Genomic DNA, 24,650 nt, shown 5'->3' on the forward strand with positions numbered 1-24,650 from the left:
TCAGTCAGTATGAATTCAGAGAAAATAGCTTGGATGCTGATGGAAAACTAATAGTATAGCAGGAGAGTATTTGTAATTGAGTGATAGATGTGGAAGCTATTTTCCCATCTGAACAGACCCAGAGTCTAGAGCTGCTGTCACACCTCAGAATTAAAGCTGTTTGACACTGCTTTAACTGTCATGGCCCCATCTTATAGAATCCTGGGATTTGTAGTGTGTTATGGCACCAGAGGTCTCTGACAGAGGAGGCTAGAGATCTCACAAAACCACAAGTCCCAGAATTCCATAGCATTGAGTCACAGCAGTTAAAGCAGTGTCAAACTGCGTTAATTCTGGAGTGTAGATGCAGCCTAGGCATGCTCTTAGATTGTTTTGTTTTGTGTATGGATAAGCAGCAGGTGTCTAGGGCTGCCTTTTGTCATGGTCTTTGCTGTGTGCCTCTGAATCTTTCTGGATAAGAGCAGCATCGCTATGCTTGTCTAATCTTTGCAGTTAACTGCTTCAAGACAAGGAAGAAATTTGAGTGTTGATTTTTGTCTCCCTGATATAAAGAGCTTATCACATTCAGTGACTCCTGAGAATTGCATTGGCTGCTTTTTAGTTTCCAAGCCCAATTCAAGGTGCTGGCAGTTCTCTTCAGAGGTTCTCATTTCTAGCAACCGTAACACCTTTGAGATGGTCTCTCCAGAACAGTTTATTTTATGTATTAAAATTATTTCTTTTAAATGCAGGGTTCTCTCAGGTGACTAACAATAGCACAAAACTGTCAGTAAAAAATAGCAGACAAACAAAACAGGTGATAAATTCAGTTCAATAGCATACATTAATGGCATGAAAAGGCAAGAGGGAAAAAGAGAAACAAAGTTTGAAATGTTTCATAAAAGTCATGTAAGGCTACATCTGCACTGCAGAAATAGTCTGGGTTGACACTACTTTCACTTCCATGGCTCAATGCTATGGTATTCTGGGAACTGTAGTTGGTTGTGGCATCAGAGTTCTCTGACTGAGAAGGCTAAATATCTCACAAAACTACAGTTCCCAGAATTCCATAGCCTTGAGCCATGGTTGTAAAAGAGGTGTCAACCTGGGTTATTTCGGCTATGTGGATGCAGCCTAAGAGGCACCTGGAAAGATAGGGACTTCCAGATGCAGCAGCCCCTAAAGATCTTGGCAGCAAGACTCTCAAATTGGCTGATTCTGTATAAAGTTGGTGGAGTGTGAAGTTCCATCAGTGTACCTATCTGGAGTACAGTCAGGTGAAGAGGAATTCCTACAGTCAATCAGTGGCCATTTGGATGAGTTGCCATAAGTCAGTGCTGACTTGAAGGCAGACAACAACAAAGTAAACGAGGTACGGGAATCTACACTCAGCATTTACTAAACTATCCTTGAGAGATTGTATGTTGTTGGTTTGGTGCTCAAAAAACTCAGAAATGAAACTAACTACAGCCTAACTGCAGAGCTAGCGTGGTGTAGTGGTTTGAGCATTGGACTAAGACTTTGGAGACCAGGGTTCAAATCTTGACTCTGCAATAACACACTGGGTGACCTTGGGCAAGTCACACACTTTCAGCTTCAGAAGATGGCAATGGCAAACCCTCTCAGAAGAAAACCCCACTTTAGGTTTGCCATAAGTGGGAAATCACTTGAAGGCACACACACAACTGCTACTCACTAAACTGGCTAGCTAACCAAAACATGCAACATGGTTTTAAAATCAGCTTCTGTGCCATAAAGAGTGGTCCATTTTAAAAAGGGATCCAGAGAAAATTCAGGAAACTATATGCCAGATAGTTTAACTTCTCTTTCAGAGAAATTGGTGGAAAATGTTATTAAGGATAAAATTGTCAATCATGTGGAAAGGCAAGTGTCTGTGTGTAGGTGCTTTCAAGTCTCCTGTTGACTTCTGGTAACCCCATTAATTTCATAGGGTTTTCTTAAGCAAGGCATATTCAGAGGAGGTTTTGCTTTTCCTTTGAAATATATCCTACAAGCATCTCATTGGTGATCTCTCATCCAAGTACTTACCAGAGCTGACCCTGTTTAGTTTCCAAGATCAGATAGCATCTGATGCCTTCATGGTACTTAGGCCAGAATTGGATGGCCAAAGCTTGGTGTAAAAGGATGAGAAGGGCTTCTACAAAGGTACACTGTGTCTCACTAAGTTCTCTAAATTCTGATGGTATCTGAATTGGCAGAGACTGATGAAGAAAGGGATCTTGGGGTTGTGGTAGGCACTGAGTAAAAATGTCAGCCTAGTGTGTGATTGCTGTAATAAAAGTAAATTCCTTGTTGTCCTAATTGAAAATAAAACCAAAAATATACTATTCTTATACAAATCTGAAACACTCTGCATAATTCTGGTCACCAGCCTAAAACAGGATACTGTAGAGCTGGAAAATTGGTAGAAAAGGGCAACCAAAATGGTCAAGGAAATGGGGCAGCTTTCCTATGAGCAAAGTTTATCAACATTTCAGGCTTTAAAAGGGTAAGCAGGGGACGGGGATGTGAGACTGCTATACAACATTCGAGTTTATCACACAGGAGGAATTTCTCTTAATTTCAAATGAAAAGAAAGTGGGACCAGAACACATTCACATGAATTCGCTAGCTCAGCGAATTTACGTGAATTCAAATTGCATTTGAACTGATTATCCATTGTCCAAAAATAGCTTGCCATTGCCTGAAATTGCATGTGATCACCTCTCACGCAATAACACGAAACCCCATGATTGCATTCGGAATGACTTCCCATCGTGTGAAATCGCGTGTGATAGTCTATCACACAATAACGTTAAACCCCATGATTGCGTTCAGATTGCCATTGGATTATACTTCCAATTTCCCTTGTCTGATAACGTCCATTATATATGGTATACATGATTGTGGTATATAACATTATAACATTATGAATGGTATGGAGAAAGGACATAGAAAGAAACTTTTCTTCCATGATCATATTACTAGAACTCTTTTCTTCCATGATCATAATGCTAGAACTCAGGCTCACTCACTGAAGCTGGATGGTGAAGAGGTGAGGACAAATAAGTGGAAGTGATCCTTTATGCTTTGAATAGTTAAATTTATGCTTTTCAACTTGGATGGCTTTAAAAGGAAATGGGATAAATTTGTGGGGAATGGATCCCTCACTAGCTACTAATCAGGATGACTATCACCTTTGGTATCAGTGGTGGCATGTGTCTGTATATCAGTTGCTGGAGTGTGCTGTGGCACTCATATCCATGTAGGTGTCTATTGGTAAGTTATTGGATGTTGTATAAACAGAATGCTGTGCTAGACAGGCCACTGATCTGATCTGACATGGTTCTTCTTATACTCTTTTGCTCTGTTTCCACTACTGTAGTTAGTAGGCAGGGTTTAGATAGGCACTGTGCTAGTCAAAACCTTAAAACCCCTCCTCCCACAGATTAGTTCTAAAACTGAGTTTGAAAAAGTCAACTTTTGAACAACATCTCCCAGCATACCTCCAAGCAATATGGCTGGTGGATCTATTGACTGAAGGATTCTAGGAATTCTAGTCCAAAAATATCCCCAAGTTCTTTCCCAAACTGATTTGGGCTGGACCTCACTGGTGTGTGTGCGCTTGTGTGTTTTGAAAAAAATATCACTCATATAAAGGCAAACTATGGGCTGGTACATATGGCCCTAGTTTGGCCCTTAGTTAAGTGTGTTGCTTTGGGATTTTTTAAATATAGCCTGTGAACTAATATATGTAAATTAGAGTGGTACAGGCCAAGCAGATGTCAACCATTTCAGAGGAAAATGGGCTAGGCCTGTGACAATAGGTACAGTATTTTTCTTTCATTGCTCAGGAAAAACCAAGCCATTATTTCCTGAAAATAATGTACTAAAAACACAATGACATCCTGTTACATGGGCATATGATATAAGCATATAATTAGGCATATAATGTGATTAAGAACATGGATGGGGGCTCATCTGCCACATCGCTCAGTTGATAGTTATGCTCACAACTGACTCACTCCCTGGATCATTTCACTTCATTTTCATGCTTCAAGGTGAATCTCAGTCTTGCCAGAGGATTAACAGTGAAACTGCATGGTACAGATAATGTAACCAGAGCTTGGGAAAGTTACTCTTTTGGACTATAGCTCCCAGAATCTCAAAGCCAGTATCTCCAGAGTCATAGTCCAAAAACTATTTTCATTGGCCTAGCAGGGTGAGGGACCCTGGGGGATGTAGTTCAAAAAGTAACTTGTCCATGCTATCTGTGTAGTATGTAATAGGTTTGTTTTTTTTAAAAAAAATGAAAACAGATGTAGGGAGAGAGTTTATCAAGGACTGGAACTACAGTGCAAGGCGGATATGAATGCGTGTGAATCCTTTACTTTTCTTCTGGGATCTCTACACCTTGACTGCTATTTTTATGTATCTATTTGGTACTTTTGGATACCACTTTTCTTTCCTCAGTGCAATGCCCTTGGGATTCCTAAGCAGCCTCAGATTCAAGACAACCACCAGATCTAGATCTGCTTGATTTCATAAGGTGGCTGTACCATGTACCATCAGAGTATGTTCTGGCATAAGAGAGATCCCAGTTTCAGCCCAGTTTTATTGGCATTGGGGAAAACCGTTATTTGACCTACATATCACAATCCTGAGCCCAGGTGCCCTCCTTTCCTACTGCTGAAAGCAAAAAAATAATCACGTACCACTAAACTAAAAATGTATATGATGTGTAGTTTGGTCCTGGGAAATGTGTTCCTCATTAATCCATCAGATTTACTCATTCCTGTATATTTAGGCTGGTGGCTGATTTTCAATGGTATCTAAAATGAAAGTTGGACTTCCAGGTGCAGATCAGCTGCAGTCCTGATGTACTTCAAGATCATAGCACTAATAGCTCAGTTTCAGATATGGATTAGTATATTGCACTTCTTGTTTCCGGTATCTCCAGTGTCAGTGGGGCAGTGAATCTCCTCTGTGTTTTAATCTGAACTGTAATATGACTTGTTCAGGATGATCTGCCCAATCCCCAAAATAGGTTCAGCACCTTAGATAGTTCCCTTAAAATTCAGATTTTTTTTTAAAAGGCAAATTTCCCTCCCCCTGACCTCAAATTTCCCAGCTCTTATTGTAATGCAGCTATTTAGGAATCCTTTCACACTGTACAAATTTAGCACTATGATTCCAATTTAACTGCCCTGGCTGCATCCTATGGAATCCTGGGATTTGTAGTTTGGTAAGGCAGTAGAGCTATTTGGTTGAGAATTTTAAATATCTGTCCCTAAGCTACAAATTCCAGGATTCCATAGGATCCTGCCCTGGCAGTTAGTGGAATAATAATGTTATAGTTTTAAAATGGGAAAGCAACCCAGATGACAAAATATCAGTAAAGTCCGAATTGTCTTTGAGAGAAGCAAGTGAGGATATATTTGTGGAAATTTCCTTGGAAGTTCAATAAAATGAGAAGTGGTGAAGGCACAGGAGTCTGGTTCTCATTAGTTAACTCATATGTTTTATTTACTTTCTTACTCACTTACTTATTTACTTTATCTAGTTAGCCAATAAATGTCATTCTCTGGGTGACTTACAACACATAGCAAAACAATGCAAAACCACAGAATCAACACAAATACAGCCTTATAAAAGAGCATTAAAACAATTATAAAGCAGATTGAAAAATGAAAAACTAATTGCAAACCGCAGATGGTATAGTGCTAAAACAGTTTTTCCCCCCAGAGAGTAAAACAACCACACCAAAACTACAGCATCACACAGATGTTTAAAACCTGTGGAAAATATGCCAGTGATGCTGAGAAGACATTAAAACAGAAGCCAGGTGAACCACTCTGGAGTAGAAATCCATGAGCAAGGGGTTGCTGCTGAGAAGGCCCTTCCTCTTTTGGCCACTCACCATATCTTACTTTGCAGGGGCTCTTGAAGAAAGGCCTCTGTTAATAGTCTGAGCACAGAGTGGACATGCCATGGGGTCTGGAAAGACATGGGAGCCATTGTGGGGCTTCTTTTAGTCATGCTATTGTGATCACCATTCAGATGACTGGAAGCAATGTTGCATCACTCTTTGGTCACTTTTTGTCTGCTTTTATTGCAAGTTGGGCAAAGGGAGACCCCCACTAAAACAGGATAAAACATTTAAAAGCACTTGGGCTCCCCACTCAGCCAACCCCATTTTTGTATTTATTAGCGGCTTGGGTGGTCCCAAGGGTACCCAGTCCACGTATGGGTTACGTGTGGCAAGCAGATGGCACTATTCCTTGTTTAAAATAAATGTATTTGTTACCCAAAACAGGCAGAAAACAATAACAAATACAAACAAAAACAAGCTAAAAATACAAATACTAAAAAACCAACTTCAAAGATTCATAGTCACATGGGATATAAAAGGGATGACACTATTCCCACCCTTATCTTAGGAGGGCATGGATCAGGCAGACCCTTCAGATAAAGTGGATCCAAGCTGTGAAGGATTCTAAAGGTTAAGACCAACATTTTGAATTTTCTATGTTTGAATATATGCTGACCTGGGCATTGGCAACGGAACATAGTTGGAACTAATACTAGGAAGAACATAGTGGTTAACGCAGTATGAAGCATTGAGAATTCTGAATTATTAATCATTAGGTAACAATGGATTTGGTGGGACTTCATAGAAACAATCATTGTTAAAAAGTAAAATGCCTGTTTACTGCGAGGCATTCCAAATACAACGGCAAAATAGCAAATTTCTCTTCAGAGGCCTATTGTAATCTCTTGTACTTGTGGTAGACTAAAAGGTCTCTTTGATATTTGAGCTCCTCAGTATTTCTATGACTTCCTTCATAGTTAAGTTTTAAAATATTAACTCTTAACGTTTGGTCTTAAATTTTAAGAAGCTCTGATCTGTTAGCATATATTCACATATCTACACTACCTCATTTCTTTCTTGTGTGTATGGTTCATTATACTATACCACACAACCAAGGCATCAGCATTGCATATCCACACTGGCTGAAAGTACCAAAGCTTAGCAGGTCAGATAAAAAAGAAAACAACAGCAGCAACAAAACCAAACTCAAGCAAATCCTATGGCAGTGAGGAAAGAGTTTATAATCTGGCAATTGTTTGCTTTAGATATTATAGACATTCACCTGTTTTACCTGGCTACATCACCAGTGATGGAAACAGGAATTTGTAGGGAAGTTGAATTGGGTAGGGGAATGAATGAAGATGGGATAGTTTGCAATATGAACAGACCTTCCTGAGTTCTGGTTGGGTCACTGTGATCTTTCAACAAAGAATGTATTTGGAGTTGTTTGTTTAAAATTCTAATGGTGTTTGTGCATTCTTAGCTGTTTGACCAGTTTCTAGGATAAATTTTAGGTACGATCCTAAGACCAATTTAAAACATTTTGGATTAAAACTCCCAGAATCCCCCAGCCAACATAGCCATGACTGGCCATCCTGGCTGAGGAACTCTGGAAACTATAGTTTTCAAAACAAAAAAAAAAAATCCTCTTCACATTACTCTTTTACAACAACAGTGAAGAACAACTTCACCAAACCTGTTGTGTCTTTTGGTCACACAGTAAAATCTAATGTTGATGGTGATATTTTATGTATTTATTTCTTATTCATATAGAAATTAAATCTAATGGAACAATAAGTTATTTGAAGCAATAACATTTAAATATGATTAGCTGTAAAGGGGTATCAGTCAAGTCTAACCATACTTAGCAGTTGAGGGCTGCAGATACATTTTTTTGAAAAAGAAATGGATTGTGACATTCAGTTGTGGTGGTGATGATGATGGTGGTGGTGATGATGATTCTGCACCAATAAAAGGTAAATCACATAAACTTTGAGTTACAGAAACTGAGAAAATATCTAAATATTACACCACCAACCCCCCCCCCCCCCCCCCAATTTACTGTAGCTCTTCTAGTTACTGGGAGAAGAAATGAGTTCTGTCAAAACACTGGAGGATATTATACCTGGCAGAGACTAGAACAGTTGCTCTTTAAAAAAAGCAAATACAAAACCTCATGGGATTTTGGTAGCTGCAGTCTAAGAAAAAGTTACTTTTCCAACCTTTGGAAGCTCACCTAGTTCTGACTAAGGTAGCTTTTGAGATTTCAACAGGCATTTTCCATATTTTCAAGCCTATCCTTGGAGTCATAAGGATGAGAAGGCTTTCTTACCAAAGGAAAGTAGAGATTGTCAGACTGTTAATCCTGCATTCAAGACCAAACTCAGCATGTGGGCAGTGCAGGTGTAAAATGCACAGATTCAAATTCACAAAACACCAGCCTTGAATCCCATTGTGGGAGATTATTTAAATCCTTGAAACAAATAAATAAAATAAATAAAATTGCTGAATGTAGCTGATGTTTAGATATACCCAGTGTGGGAAAGTGGATGTCTTCCAGGCAGAGCTCCCCCATTACTTTCATTCATGTCATTTTGGTGTAGGGTGGTCCACAGCTTCATTGCCATTTTGGTCCTTTGGTAGGACACATGGGGGAAATCTCCAAATCTGTCCTTTGACCTAAGCTTGGGCAAATTGTTCTTTGAAAGACAGTTCCCAGAACCCCCAAGAGGTGATGCTGGCTGTGAGATCTGTGAGCTGTACTCCATCACCCCCCAAAGTAACTTGTCCACGTTCTGGATTCGATACACTGAAATGATTGGGTTTTCAGTTCAAGCTCTCTCCAAGGTGCTGGGACTGACAATGAGGAAGTAGAGAGGAAAAATAACCTACACCTGTTCTATGACTATAACCACTGTTTGCTTAAGCCCCAAGCGATCAGAGTTCCTTTGCAAGCTGTTGGCCTTCTAAAAATTAATAGGAACTCTGAGAAAAAGAAATAAAATTACCGTGCATAAACCCTGCAGGTTCAAAGCCAGGCAGCCAGCTGTTCTTTCTTAAAATATTAAAATATTAAATATTAAAAGAAAACATAATGAACACATGAGAAGCAGACCAATGACCAAAAGTTTTAATGGTTTCAGGGAAGAAAATAGAAAAAAAGTGGAAAATGCTCATGAGAAGAAAGAGATTTTAAAAAATGCAGAGAGGAAGAAGAATGTACTGCATGGCACCTTTGCTTTTAAACTAGAAACAGAAGGAAGATCTTGCTTTGTTACTCTGTGTTTCAGGGATTACTCCCCAAAAACTGAAATTCGAAAGGGATCGGGTAGAAAGAGAGTCATGAGAGGAAAGCTGGCTTTCCTTTCTTTGCTTCAGACAATCCTTGGCTTGCTGTTGCAGTGAATCTCCTTCTTGTTTGGTGCAGCTTCTCCAAGTAAACAGTTCTCCACCTCTCCCATAAAGGCAGCAAGCAGTCTGTGTGCCAAAGCCAGAGAAAGCCAAACAAAGGTCCCCACCCTTAGAGTACAGCACATTTTGTCAGAAGATTACTCAGGCTTTTCGCTCCCACAGCCTAGCGGTTCTGCTGCTGGCCAGCTTCACTTTCCCAGACCACAGGTCCTTGGCTTCTCAGCATGAAACATGCCAATGGTAGGGAAAAGGAAAAGGCAGGTGTGGTGGTATTGTGTGCCACCATAACCTTCCTACCTTCCATTGTAACTGTTTAGGTCTTTAAGGTCAACAGTTGCCCTTCAGGTCTTTTGGGTAATATTGCTCTTTTAGTTCACACACTCATGCATGGATTTTGAACATCTAATATGTCATGGTTACTTTTGCAAAGGGTCTTGCTTTAGAAGGTAGTTTATCAGAAAGCACCCACATTGCTTTAGAATAGTTGCAACCAAGTGGTTCCAAGAGCTTTGAAATTAATTTTTTGGACTACAACTGCCCATGCTAGCTGGAGGATTCTGGGAATTTTAGTCCAAAAACATGTTTCCCAAACTTTGGCACTGGTCTGCACAAGAAAACTCTGAAGTATTTTGATCATGTTACTGTAGTCTAGAAATAGACAAACGTCAAGCCTGCTGGGTCTACTAAGTGTTTTTACCAGAACCACAAGGTCCAACAACCAGATCCAGCTGCATAATAGTGACTGGAAAGAGTTTGGTTCAAAATACTAACTAATGGAGTAGAGTCAAATGTCCAGAGCCACAGACTGGGATGATCTAGATATACAAAACTAATTATGAGTTATCAGTGATAAGGTCTTCTAACACAAGTTTACAACTAGAAATAGAGATATAAACTCACAAGCTTTCTTTCTCATCAAGAATTTCTTATCAGTGTGCTGAGATAGCCTGGTCAGAAAATGGTCAAGCACCATTAGATCTTTTGTTTGGGATGTAAATATTTTTTTTTGTAAAAAAGTATTTTTAAAAAATAATAGTTCTGTGGAAAAACCATTGTATTTTACACAAGATGCACAAAAGCTCCTTTTTTTGGGAGGGGGGGAATATGTTTTTCACAAAAAATATCCAGAGCTGTAAAAAAATAATTTAAAAAAATCTTGTAATTTTGCCCAGTTTTGAAGTTATTCATTTTTGTTTAGGAGATAGCCAAGGAGAGTCAGAAACACTTCTTGACCTACCGCAAATATTACCCAGAGATCTACCTGCAGATCCTGGTCTATTTTCTGCTAGAGATGGATGAACCAATTAATTTTGCATTCTCCTGCATTCACATTTAAAGAACATAAAAACCAGACAAACACCAAATCCAAAACTTTTATGTTTTTTGTTAATGACAAATGGATTTTAGCACCTTAAAAAAGAAATATAATCATACTTCATTCTCTGACATTTGTTGAAATGGGCAACTGGAGAAACATAATCCAGTGCAGCTGATGAATGGGAAACACAGACTATATTTGATGTAAGAATCAAGAACCCAAAGACATACAGATTCAAATTAGAATCATGATCCAGACTGCTATTGTGAAAATAGTTCTGTTGCCCCTACTCTAAAGCCTTTCATGTACCATATTTCTGAAATTTTTGGTTTGTATCAGTGTGCAGTGTTTGTCTGATATGTAGGTAAGTGTGTTGTCCCACATTTTCCTGACCATGATGTGGGAGATTAAGCATAGCAGATGATGGGAAGCAGCCAGCAGCCATCTGCATCCCAGTTAGTATGAAGCCCACAAAATGACTGTCATTCTTGTCTTCTTCCTTACCCTTTTTTGTTGTGGTCAAGGCAAGAGTATGATTTAATCCCACTTCCAAGCAACTCCTCACTGTCATAATTTGGCAAAGGCCTTTCTCAGGACTTCAAGACCTTTGCAAGCTGTTACCAGATTCCCTTTTGTGTTGGAAGCCACATGGGGGCTGGATTTCAGACTGATCTGTTAAAGCTTTAATTTAATCCAGAGCAAATAAACTAGAGATTTGGAGCTGGGCAACATCTCTCTGGGAAACCTATAGGCACACGCTCCTGATAGAGATTCCTAGAATGTGAAGCATTACCATGCAAGCAGAGCTTTCTGAACAGCTGGCCCTCTCTTTGTGTTCAATCCCTGACCTGCAGAGAACCCGACTTTGAGGTTGCTGCACTGGAAAACATTCAGTCTTTGTGGGACAAACGAACTACATGTCAGTGGACCAAACAGGGCATCAAGTCCAAGCCTGTACTGAAAATCATGACCATCCTCAAACTGACCTCACTCCAGTGCAGTTCTCATAATCAGTCCAGAGATCAACCCATAGAATCAGGTGGGATTGAAAATGGCAGCATATGATTCACCTCTCTTATTGAGAAAATCCTGTTGAAGTTTATTTTTCCTGGGTCAGTCATTTAGGCAGAGGTCAAAAAAGTAAAAAAGGATTGGACTACAATTTCTCCTCAACAAAGTCCTTCTTTCCCCAGGATTCCATGTGACTGGTGTAGTTTTGGCAAATGTTTTACTCTGAGAGCTGTTTTACTTCTGTAGACCCATTGTTGTGGCTGTCCTCAGTATCATTTGTACTTATGATTCCAGCTTTCAACAAAACTGATAACATGAAAAAGGGGGAAGAAATATAAGTTAAAAAAGGAAATAATATCACTTACTGGGATTGAATCTGGCATGCATTACACACTTCTTGAAATGATAATAGCTGCCCTGCTGAAAGGCTTTCACACAAAGAAAGGCTCAGATAATTACAGTGGGCCCTTGGAATCCACTGGGGTGTTTGGTTCCAGGATCCCACATGGAAAACAAAAACCATGGATGCTGAAGTCCCATTAAATACAACATTGCCCTAGCTTACAACTGTCCTAATACCAGGTTCTCCTAATTGATCTCCTGCTTCCTTGGAGGGGCCATCATCGCTCCACATATGCTCATATGTGTCTGCCCCTTTTTCCTCCAATGATATCTAGGGCTCTTTTTGCTTATCAGGATGTGCTTTCTGAAAGACAGACAGACAGACAGACAGACACACACACACACACACACACACACAGGGAAAATGCCAAAGAAAAGCACTTTGCATTCACAACACATTCAACACACTGAGCAATCCTAAATCCTTGGTCCCTGGAGCTATTCTTACCTTCATACCTTGCTTTAGATTATATGCAGAGATTCCTGCCAAACTGATTGTCCCTGGGACTGGCTGGCAATAGTTACAGTTCACAATTATGTTTCAATCCTTCTAACCTATTACAGTAGCAAACTTATACTAATTTTTTTTTAAAACCCAGAAGCAAATGGTGGTGGGGCCTGATGCTCCTCCAGCTCTACATGTTCTTGTTTAATAGCAGTGATTCCTGCAGCAACAGCCACCTTTGCTGCTGCCAAACCTGGGGGAAGTTAATTTTTTAATTTATATCCACTTATTTCTAAAAATAATAAAGAATCAAAATATATTTATGTATTAAAACAAGTGAAGGATACTATATATTCATTTGCACCTAGAATCATAGAGTTGGAAGAGACCACAAGGGTCATCAAGTCAAATTGCTGCCATACATGAATACACAATCAAAGCACCCCCAACAGATGGCCATCCAGCCTCCCTTTAAAAACTTCCAAAGAAGTAGACTCCACCACTCTATGTGGTGTTCCACTGTCCAACAGCCCTTACTGTCAGGAAGTTCTTCCTAATATTGAGGTGGAATCTCTTTTCCTGGAGCTTGCATCCATTGTTCCAGGTGCTGTTCTCTGCAGCAGCAGGAAACAAGCTTGTTCCATCCTCAATATGACATCCCTTGAAATATTTAAACAGAAGGTTTAAAAAGAGAAGGTCATCTCTTAACCTTCTCTTTTCCAGGCTAAACATACCCAGCTACTTAAGTTGCTTCCCATAGGGCAAGTTTTCCCAACCCTTCACCATTTTGGTTGCACTCCTCTGGACAAGCTCCAGCCTGTCAACATCCTTTTTGAATTGTGGTGCCCAGAACAGGATACAGTATTCCAGGTGAGGCCTGACCAAGGCAGAATAGAGTATCACTATTATTTCCCTTGACCTAGACACTATACTTCTATTGATGCAGCCTAGAAATGCATTGGCTTTTTTAGCTGCAGCAACACACTTTTGACTCATATTCAACTTGTAGTCTTCTAGGACTCCCTTTCACGTATACTGTTTTCAAGTCAGGTATCCCCCATCCTATATCTAGGCATTTAATTTTTTCTGCCTAAGTGCAGTAGCACTGGGCCCATACAGCTGCTGTTAAAAAACCTCCAAAAAAGGAGACTCCACCATTCTCTGAAGCAGCATGTTCCACTTCTGGCTCCATGGGCATATGAGGTATAGGCCCTAAACAGTGGCTTCTAACTGCTTTTGGGGTGGGGTGTTAAGGACAATGGCTTGTTTGGGATCACAGCAATGGTCCACTTCCAGAGCCTCTGGCTGCCTCTTCGTGCTGGACTGCTTCACCCCACAGAAGCAAATACTGGTAGCTTTGTATAGTATCCTTGCATGCCACCAAGAAATAAGGTCAACAAAGAAGACTTTCTTATATTACACCTGCAACTCAACAGAATGAGAAAATACTCTTTAACTTACAACCTATTTGTTTGGCAGGCATGACCTTTCTTCCTGAGTGACTTTAGCTGTGAAGTTAAAAATAAAATCGTATAATTCTTTATGTATTTGTTAGCCTTGTATTCATACCATTCAAATACATTATCAGGAAAGCTAATGCAAGGTCAGAGTGGAGTGCATGTGACGGAATTCATTGCTTATACATTCATTTAATTATACATGCATACACTTTCAGAAAGAGTTTTGTAGTGATGTGATGTGATAGGCAGATAGATGCTGCTTGGTCACAGTGGCTTTTCTGTAAATGCTGGAGATATTCATACTGCCTTGCATCATGCTCACTGGCTTCATGCTTGTGAGTTACTACTTAAAAATATCTAGTTGAATCAGTTCCATTTCTCAGTAATGAGGGTGTAACTGTAGCCCATTACAGACGAGCCTTAAAGTACATGCTGAGCACGTACTAGGGTTAGGAAGCGGCGGCGCTTCCGCACCCCCCAACCCTAGTACAGTGGTACCCCGGGTTACGAATATAATTCGTTCTGCGGCGCCGTTCGTAACCCGAAAGATTTCGCAACCCGAAAAAGCCATAGCCGCTAGCGCCGAAAGCCGCGATTTCGTGCGAAAAAGCGCCGAAAAGCACCAAAATTTTTTTCGTAAGCCGAAAAAAAAAACGTAACCCGAAACAGTTTTTTCCTATTTAATTTTTTCGTATCCCGGAAATTTCGTAACGCGGTGATTTCGTATCCCGGGGTACCACTGTATGTACTCAGCACGTACAAAATGGCGGCGGCCATTCCACATGGCTGCAGCCATGACTACGTCACAACCACGGCGCCTCCAAATGAGGTGGCGCGATTGTTATGTAGTGGGGCCGCGCGAGGGCGCTTAGTGCGCCCTTTCCACGGCCCTGGAAGGAGCTCCATCTCTGAGCTCCTTCCAGGTTTGTGTCGCTGGGCGCAGCCTTTAGATGGCTGCACCCAGCGACGCAGAAGAGAAAGGGGCCAAGCGGCCCCTTTCTCCTTCTCCCCGCCACCATCGGGTGTCCTCGGGGCTTGAAGCCCCAAGGACACCCCTTTCCAGGCCGCGGAGAAGCGGCCTTTTGCCCCTTCCTCACAGCCCGGAAAGTGGCGGATCGGGGCCTCAGAGGCTGCCGTTGTGGCAGCTGAGGCCTCGATACACTGGGGAAAGGAGCACCTACAGGCCGCCCCAAAGGGGCGGTCTGTAACTCGCCTATATTATATAGTTTATCCCTCCCATATACATTCCTTCTTAATGACATCAACCAAGGACTGACACTGCTTTGGATAAAATGGGTTATAGGAAACATTTACCATTGGTATATATAATGTAATGTAATGTAGTACAGCGCGCCTGCGTCATACGTGGGCGCGCTTTACGCGGACTTGAACTTACGCGCTCAAGCCGCGGGGTGCGTGCGGAGTGCGCGTGGGGCGGAAGGGGCGGTGCGTCCCATTCAATTGAATGGGCATGCGCTCCCGTTGCGCCCCACGCGCCACCGTGCACAAGCCCCATTGTTTCCAATGGGGCTTGAGCATAGGCGGAATTCGCCTTACGCGGAGGGATCTGGAACATATCCCCACGTAAGGCTAGGGCCAACTGTATATATAAATGTGCAGATGCAGGACCAGTGTCTGGATGCTGCAGTGGGCTGGAGGAGGGGCAATAAACTGAAGCTCAATCCTGATATGATGGAGGCTCTGTGGATTGGCAGTTCTCAGGTCCAGGCACAGGATAAAAAGCCTGTTCTTGGGTGGGGTTTCACTCCCCCTGAAGGGGCAAGTATTCCTGTCACTGGAGACCCAAATGGAATCTGTGGCTTAGAGTGCTTAGCACCAGCTCCACCTCATACACTAGTTAAGGTCTTTTCTGGACAGAGATAAGCTAGTCATTCATAGCACTTTGCATGAACATTAAAAACATAAATTTTATTTTTGTTTTACTTTAACATTGTTATTTATTTACTTATACGCAAGATTAAATGTTCATCTATGATGGTTACCAAAGTGCTTAAAATACACTCTATTAGCAATTTTATTTTGATATAACTCAATGGGTTCAGCCTCATATGTGAGCTATTGTAAATTTTTCCTGTAAGGCATTATAGGAAGCCATTTTATCCAAAGCAGTGTCTGTCCTCGCTGGTGTTGTTCAGAGGGAATGTATATGGGAGGGATGAACTCAACAATTTGATTATGTTAAAGAAATTTGGTGAGTCAGGGAACATAGTAGTGACAGACACCAGTTTCCATGGAATAAAAGTGGCAGATATTGGCTACCAAAATGTAGCAATGAATCAGAACCTAGAAAAGTTAGGGTTGTTTGGACCACAGTTCCAAGAATCTGTCTGGGAGAATCTGGGAGGTTAAGTAAAAAGAAAAAAGAAAAAACAAAGGAGGGGGAAAAAAGAGAAAAAAAGTAAGTTTTCCGAACTCTGGGAAGAACTTTGGTTCAGGACACTTGTTTTTCATGTTGAAAGCCCTGGTAAATCAGATTTCCATCATGGTGTAGTGGATTGAGTGCTGAACTAGGACTCTGGGAGACTAGGGTTTGAATTTTCATTCAGCCATAGAAATCCAATGGGTTACCTGGGGCAGGTAAAACTCTCTCAGCCTCAAAGGAAGGCAAGGCAAACCACCTTTAAACAAATCCTGCCAAGAAAACCTCATGATAAGTTCATCTTAGGGTTGCCAAATTGCCATAAGTCAAAAGGGCTTGAAGGAACAACACAAAAAGTAAGGTTTGAAGAATCAGGCACCAGGAGATGAGAAAGAGTTTTGTTCCAGGGCTTGTTTGCATAATTTACCTCCAATTCTCCCTGGCTCACAGTGTCTTGTTTATATGATGCAGGACCAAAATGCTAAATAGAATCTGGACTGTCTTCATGACACCCACACACAATTTGGGGCTTCCCCTCCTCTCAACCTGCATTTAAATAACTTGCCTTTTTGCTGCGGGTTTTCAGCCATCTTCACAGTGAGGATGGCAGCTGTCTTTTCACTTGTGGTCCATGTGAGCTGCCTGGTGCCAATACTATGGGCACAAGTCAACCTGAAGTCAGAATGACCTCAGCAGTGGCACCAAATGACAAATGGGGGCTGCTTGGAAATGCAGCCATCTGTTATTCACTGCAAGAGCCAAAAACCCACAGCAAAAGGGAGGTATTGAGGGAATTCAGGGCCAGAATACACCAGGGGGCGGCCCAGATTATTTTGGCAAATATAGACCTGCCCTGAGCAGCAGCCAGTCAGAGTAGGACATATTAGGCTAGATAGATAATTCTGAGTTGGCACAGGGCAGGCAGCTTTCTATGTTCCTAAATATGTAAGAACAGCTGTTTGCATTTTCACTGGGAAGTCTCCAAAGATCACAGTCTTCAATCTTAATGTAAGGAAATGATGCGAACAATCCGCTGAGCATTTGTTCCTGATTTGTGAATGCTGTGTTTGAAATACCTGGCTGGGCTATTAAAAATTACCTGCTGTCAGCAGGTCTGAGTGGAAACCAACTTGTACTGTCTGTGCAAAGAAGGAACAGAGTGCTTGCTTTGTAGAGGTTAAGCTGTTCTTGTAGAGTTTTCCCCAATAAGAGCCAAAACTTCAAAGATCTGGGGCAACGATATGGCTTTACAGATGCTCGCATTCAAAACTGTGCTCTGATTTCCAGGTTTATAAATCCTCAGTTTGTTTTGTTATTGTTACATGACCAAATATTCATTTTTAAAAAATCCATTGAATTTTAACTTAGATAGTTCAGCTACAGGTGCATTACAATGCAAAAATCATTATGTCATAAAAATAGAATGCTGGAATGTCTTTTCAAATAGTTCCACAATTCATGTGCTTGAATTACCACAATCAAACATATTTATAGCCTCAGTGTCCCACATAGACTGAAGTTGGAGGAATATATGATCCTCCTGGTGTTATAACTTCCATCATCATTCACTGTTATCTATATTTGCTACATTCGGTGGGAGTTGTAGTCCAAAGCATACCCTATCCCCAACACAGAAGGCTATATCTTGTTCTTAACCATTGTTGTAGTTGTGCAATTCCAAATGTATTTCTAATTTTCTTTAATTATCCTTTCTAGGGATAATGAATCACCCTTTGTGTAAGCAAATTAGAGATATCAGACCATTCTGTGTTACAAGGAATAGAGATGAGTACTCCTAATTTGCTTTAAGAACAAATCATCTTGTGTGATACTTTCATTCGTTGGCCTATCAGGCATAATAGGTCTTTTGACCTGCAGCAATTAATGACATTTAATTATCTCTTATTTACCATATATCATTCATGCTGGGGAACAAACTATGGGTCCAGGACTTTGGCAGAAACCTGTGAAGAACATCAGCAAGGAAATTATTTTTTTAAATTTGGCACATCAAAGTGGGCAAAGATGGTAATGTACTGTACAGAACAGTCCTGCAAATAAAGCAGCTACACAAAGGGTACACTTGTTTGGCTAGTATGGAGTCAGTAAACTCCAGATTCTAGAGACTGCTAGAGTTCAGAGATTCTCTCATTAGTAGTCTTGATTCCAGGGAATCTGAAAGATGGGTCAGAAACAATTTTGAAAATTAAATGTTTGAAAATTTAATGAAAATTAAATTAAATTAAATTGTGGCATTACTTGCAGTGAAGTTCTGGCACTTGTTCTCTCATGTCTCTGACCATTTTTCCAAAGTTTGCTAAAGTGATGAAAGTTCAAAGTGAAAATAAGAAATGTTTCTAGAGCTCTCCATCCCTATTTTCTACGAGTGCTTGCTGAGATATTTCCAAAGTGTAAACTGTGGTAATTATACAAAAATTACTAAAATTATATTATGTATTATATATTATATTATATGTATTATATTATATTAAAATTAATATATTATATTAAAATTATACAAAATTATACAGTCAGCCTTCCGTATCCATGAATTCAACCATCCACAGCTTGAAAATGTTTTTAATATATATAAATTCCAAAAACCAAACCTTGATTTTGCCATTGTATATATGGGATACCATTTTACTTTGCCATTGTATTTAATGGTATCTGGTATCCATGGACTTTGGTATCCATGGGGGATCCTGGAATCAGATATCAGGGGACCACTGTATATCTGCAAATTGTTATAAAGTGATTATTAAAACACTAGATAACACAAGGAAGTATTAATATCTCCTTGTGAAATGTCCATAAAATTTGGAGTTATGGCATCCATAGTTTTTTGTGGTTTTTTTTGGGCTGTGTGGCCATGTTCTAGAAGAAACTCTTCTAGAACATGGCCACATAGCCTCCCCAAAAAACCACACAAAACAATACACCTATGGTCTGGGCTTCCTGTTTTCCTATTGCCTTCCACGTTATCAAGCATCATTGGCTTTTCCAATGAGTCATATCATCTTATAATATGTCCAAAGCATGACAGTTGGTTTTTCTGGCTTCAAGGGAGAATTCAGGCTTGATTGATTTTAAAACTCATTCATTTCTCTTTTTAGCAGTCCATGGTATCTGCAGTACTCATCTCCAACATCACATTTCAAATGAGTTGATTTTCTTCAGGTCAGCTTTCTTCACTTTTCACAACTTCCTTCGCAGCTTTTACAACAATACATGGAATGGATAGTTATTATTTATTTATTTATTTGGGGAACAAATTATGTTATGCAATGGTAATTATTCAATAATGTCTTGCCTTAAAAAATGCTCTAGCCTCCTAAGGTCACCCGAAGTCTGGGGTCACAGATAGAAATGAACAATTGTTCATTTCTATTCAGGCCAAAGACTGTCACTAAATATTTGTGCAAATGTGTCAGTAGTTTGCTGTCAATGCAGTCTTACAATTATCTACTCAGAAACTGGATTAAATGAGGGGGACTACCAAGCAAGTGTGTATAGAATTGCAGCCTTAGATAGGTTTATATGGAATGTCCTCTTTCTGCATATTTATGTGTATGTATTGGTTCTCTTAGGAGCTAGGTCTTCTGTTTAGATTTAAGTGATGAAATATTGGACATTAGGCATGGTTTGGCATATGGTGATAGGAACTTTCTAGTGCATGTACCCTATTATTGGTCAACTGCTAATGTTCATAGGGGCTCCAAATGCCAGTTTCTTAAATGTCACATGAAAAAAGTTCTTTGAGAGAGAGACCGCCAGAAAGGCATGAGTTATTAGCTTCAATTGAGGTGTTCTGTTACACAAGGGAAATATCCATATATAGTTTGGCTTATGCATGTGAGTGTCCTGGCTCCAGCAGAAGCATCCTAACCTCACTCTCATTTCAGAGGGATTTTCCCCTCTTTAAAGCCTCAGGGAACCAACATGCTTTCTGTCTGGTTAGTGACAGTTTTAAAGGTTGCCATGGGAATCCCGCAGGCTCATCCCTTTCTCTGTTGAGTCCAGGCCTCTCTATACCAAAGACAGATGGGCACAATGTTTTAAATCACGGATTATGAGAAAGACAACTTGGAAACTTCCTTCAGATCATGATTTTAGAGTTCAAAGGGGTTATGGATGAAGACTCTACCCAGTCACTTGTCCCACTGGATTCATGCTGAACTGATGTAACAGGCCTATATATTTGTCAGGCAAAATGTAGATATTACAATAGCCTGTGATTCAAAGGATTTGGGTTCAGTTTTGTCTTCTGCCACAAGTTTTCTAAGAGATTTGGCTCTTTTTACCTAAGTTTTAATTCTGCACATTCATAATAGGAATGAGACTTGCCTGCCTGTTTTGACCTCAGAAGAGTTGTGAACTCCAGGGTTATGTCTTTTGTATGTACAGTGCTGTGTAAATCTACAGTGCTATATAAATAAAGTATAACAACAACAACAACATGCTTCTGATAGAGTATGCCCAGCCTACCATTTCATAAGAACCTTAGTACTCTAATCCTAAACATGTTTACCTGGAAATAAATCAATCTGCTCTTAGGTCTCTCCAATAGATCTGCATACAAACAACTCCAGTTTCTAGTTTCTTCACTATATCTATACTTCATATCATGCAATGATTTCGAACTTCAGTAGAAATACAATTTAGGCATCCAAAGAAAAGGAGCAGGCCAAGTTATCAAGGGAATGAAAACAGCGAAAATGCAAGAGTTCTAGGTGCGAAGAATTTCCAATGTTTCATTGTCTGCAATGTTAGAAATTTGGAGATGGAATGAAAATTTTGTTTGAGTGGGCAGATTTCATATTGTGGGTCCAATGCCCTAATTTTCCTTTTCCCTGGTAACTAAACCTCAACTCCAGACAAGAAGACATTGCAGCATACAAGGGTATAGCACTGTCAATTGCTAAAATACATATTTGGATGCTCTAGTTTGTGTGTATTTCTAATATCTTAATATAGACACAAATTTAAACACAGGATGCTTTGAAGCAACCATTAATATGCTGTTTAGCAAATAGGCACATGGAAGAAAATAGTTTCTGTCTTAAATACAGACAATCTGCTGAAACATCACACTTAAAGTTTTTAATAGTCTTCCTCTTTCTGGGAACTAGGGAAAGGATTAAGGATGTTGGGAGGGGGGATGTCATATGTGACATTCACCTTAGAAGCACCAGCTTTAGAACACTTAAATAGCTTGAATTGTGAACTCTGAAATGGCTTTGTTGAAATAGCTCTGTTAATTCAAACATTTCCTATGTGTGTCCAAGGTTCTTCTGTTCATAGGGAAAGCCAGTTTGTTTGGTCTGCTAAGGCTCTACATATCTCTGCAGGCTGCTTTATCTGAAGTAATTCCAAATGATTCACATGCACATAACTACCCAGGATTAATTTTCTTAAAATGCATGTTTGTGCATGTAAGACCTTACACCTCAGAGATTTTCCATTTTCATGTATATACACCTACTGGAATAGGATTATCTGACTGACTTTTAAGAAACAAAGTGGGATTTCGTTGACTCCTTGTGAAACTTTATGGAGGCAGTGGATCAAGCTACTGAGGCAAGGAACTGTTCCAGCCACACCTGGTCCCTTTGATCCTAGAAGGCAAAGCATACAGTATGGTGGCAAGATCAGAGTCTAGGTCTGTAGGAGATAATTTTGTGTTCACAAGAACCACAAAGTCCACCAATTGGCATTAAATATAAGGAAAACTCAAGAAGGTCAGCACAAAATGGAGGAATAAAATGCCTGTAAGCTCAGGCTTAGCCCAGGAATTTCTTTTCGGCACAAGAACTGGTGCTCTCATACAGATCCTCCCAGTCACAATTACTCTCCTGTTTTCTTTCAAGTTTTCTTGATTTTAGCATCTTAATTTAGGAGAATGGGGGACTTTTCTTTTTGCTGCTGGTGAAATACTGAAAGTCAATATCCTTTGTGAACTCCAAGGAGATGAAATCTACCTTCTGTTTGTCACTCCTTTGGGGAGCAAAGAGGTTATTGTCCTATGGTAGCTGCAGCCTACACAGAATGGCTTCATTTTCAAATCCACTTCCAAATGGACAAAGGCCCCAGTCTGAACATAGGAAAACTTCCCCCAAACAGTAATTCTACTAAGCTAGCATGGTGTAATGGTTTGGGTGTTGGACTAGGAGGAAGGTAATGGCAAACGTCTTCTGACTAAACCTTGCTAAGAAAATCCTGATATGTTCACCTTAGGTTTGCCTTAAGTTGGAAACAACTTGAAGGCACACAACAAGAACAACAGTAGTTTTACTGTATCACACTGAAGGCATTTCTGCTAATGGCTGATATCCTGGCTTTCAGTTTCCTCCTGCCATTAAAATGGAGCAAATAACACCTGACTACATGAATACAGTGAGAGGTGTTGCTGGCTGGTGTATTATGTGAGCCACCAACTTTTGCTTACAGGGTTGTCAACAGCGTGTTCCACCCCAGTGACATTTTAAAATGTTAGTTTAGTCACAGTTCTAGTCACTGGGCAATTTAATGTGTGTAAATATTCACATAAGCAGGAGTTGCCCTACATCTGGGTAAGGGGAAGCACACAACCTCCAAAGAATTTGTTTTGAGCCCTAAAAATAAAAATTAAAGATCCCCAAAGCAATAGATCTGTGTCTCTGTAGGTCTCTTTCAGCCAGTTACTGTATATCACAGATGGTATGAAATAAATACCTACAATAGTAACTTATTACAGAATCACACTTGATAAAGAGGAGATCACAGCAAATGAACTCTTGGAAAGGAATCAGCGCACCCCTTTTAAAGATGTGAGCTATTGCACTTACCTCAATAATGAGTTGGCCTTGCAATGGAGATATGACTGTGAGAGGTGATATGCAGCTGGACAACAAAGAGAAAGATGTGTGCATAGTTTTTGCACCAAACAGAAAGAAAGTGTGTGGAGGGGAGAGAGAGAGTGTGTGTGTGTGTGAGAGAGAGGTATAAGAAACATTTAAGCTCTAAATGTTCAAATATATTCTGAGCCCATTTGTGATTTTCTGTTTATGTTGGGATGAAGATGCACTTTCCCCATCAATGTGACTTGATGGGTTCATCATATAAGTATTTGTGATTCCCCCATTTTTCTTGCCCTTTGCTCTTAGGAAACCAGAGAGAGATTTGCTCCTGCTCTACAGAAAGCTATCATGTGATCCTAACCATGGGCAACTCTCTCTCTGTCTTTCACTCTTCTGTGTTTTGATTATCCTCTCACCCTTGCTGACAGGATTCCTTCCCTTGCCTTCTTATTGCCAAATGACCCAGAAGGAAAGAGTTGCCTGGGCCCATGAAGAGCTATTTAACCTATTTTCATCTAGGGGTCTCTTTGGCCATAGAGTGACTCTTTGGTGGTTTCTTTTCCTTTAACAGGCTTAGCTTTCCTCCATTGTGCCTGATCATTGGGCAGAAATGCAGGAATTACTATCAAATCATCCCATCTGACTGATGCATGTGTTTCCACCCCCCTTTCCTTCCTTCTCCTTTTCTTTGATGACAGATCTGGAAGCAAACCTGTGCAGAGTAATGGGCAGTGCTGGCCAAGGCCTAACTTCTCTGCCACATAGCCGAGTCATCCTTCAGGATCCTGTGCTGTTTTCGGACCTGGAGAAACTACCTGTGGCTCAAGATCCTGACAGCCAGAGCTGGAAATCTCTTGACATTCCAAGCCCCCCTGCCACACCTGAGCAAACTCTTCCTGCCTTCTGCCTGCAATACTTTGACATGCTTTACCCAAATGACAGCACCTGGGTCCCTAAGGGTTTGAGTGATAGTCAACAACCCAACAGCCAAGGGGCTAGGGCAGGAGTACCCAAAGAACCAGAGCAGTGCCCTATCATTGACAGTCAAGGTTTGAGCCTCACACCTGATATGGACTACCCAGCAAACCTTCATCTGGAGGAACACTCCCTGGAGCAAGTGCAAAGTATGGTGGTGGGTGAAGTCCTCAAGGACATTGAAACAGCTTGCAAGCTTCTCAATATTGCAGCAGGTGAGTACCTCAAACAGCCTCTTCTCTGCTTTGGGGAAATGTTTGTGGTGCAGGACAATGGTGAGACTAGCAAGCGGAGTTCAGTGGCAGCAGGCAAGTGGCTAATAAGTCTTGAGCTACTTTCAAACTCTTGTTTATTTTGCTATTATTCTAAGACACTATGTTATTGGCTCTATGATCATGTTTATGTTGCAGTATAATCAACAGAATTGCCGCCATGGGAATGGGCCCGTCATTAGAGTTAGTATGAGAATGTATAGAAGAGGCCATTGCTTACTTTCTTGCTTGTGTGTATGTCTTGTAGTATAAAAACAAGGAAAGGAGGGGAAGGAAAAGCACCTTT

At 40.5% G+C, this 24,650-nt stretch overlaps 1 protein-coding gene across 1 annotated transcript in view; it reads left to right on the top strand.

Moving 5' to 3' along the window:
* SPDEF (SAM pointed domain containing ETS transcription factor) overlaps positions 1 to 24,650 on the top strand; it is a 75,784-nt gene that overhangs the window by 46,081 nt on the left and 5,053 nt on the right. Inside the window, exon 2 of the mRNA XM_042464590.1 lies at positions 23,816 to 24,307. Coding sequence (XP_042320524.1) covers positions 23,842 to 24,307 — 466 coding nt within the window. The 5' untranslated portion in view covers positions 23,816 to 23,841. The remainder of the gene's footprint in view (positions 1 to 23,815; positions 24,308 to 24,650) is intronic.

The sequence above is a fragment of the Sceloporus undulatus genome, chromosome 4 (assembly GCF_019175285.1).
Source record: "Sceloporus undulatus isolate JIND9_A2432 ecotype Alabama chromosome 4, SceUnd_v1.1, whole genome shotgun sequence".
NCBI lineage: Eukaryota > Metazoa > Chordata > Lepidosauria > Squamata > Phrynosomatidae > Sceloporus > Sceloporus undulatus.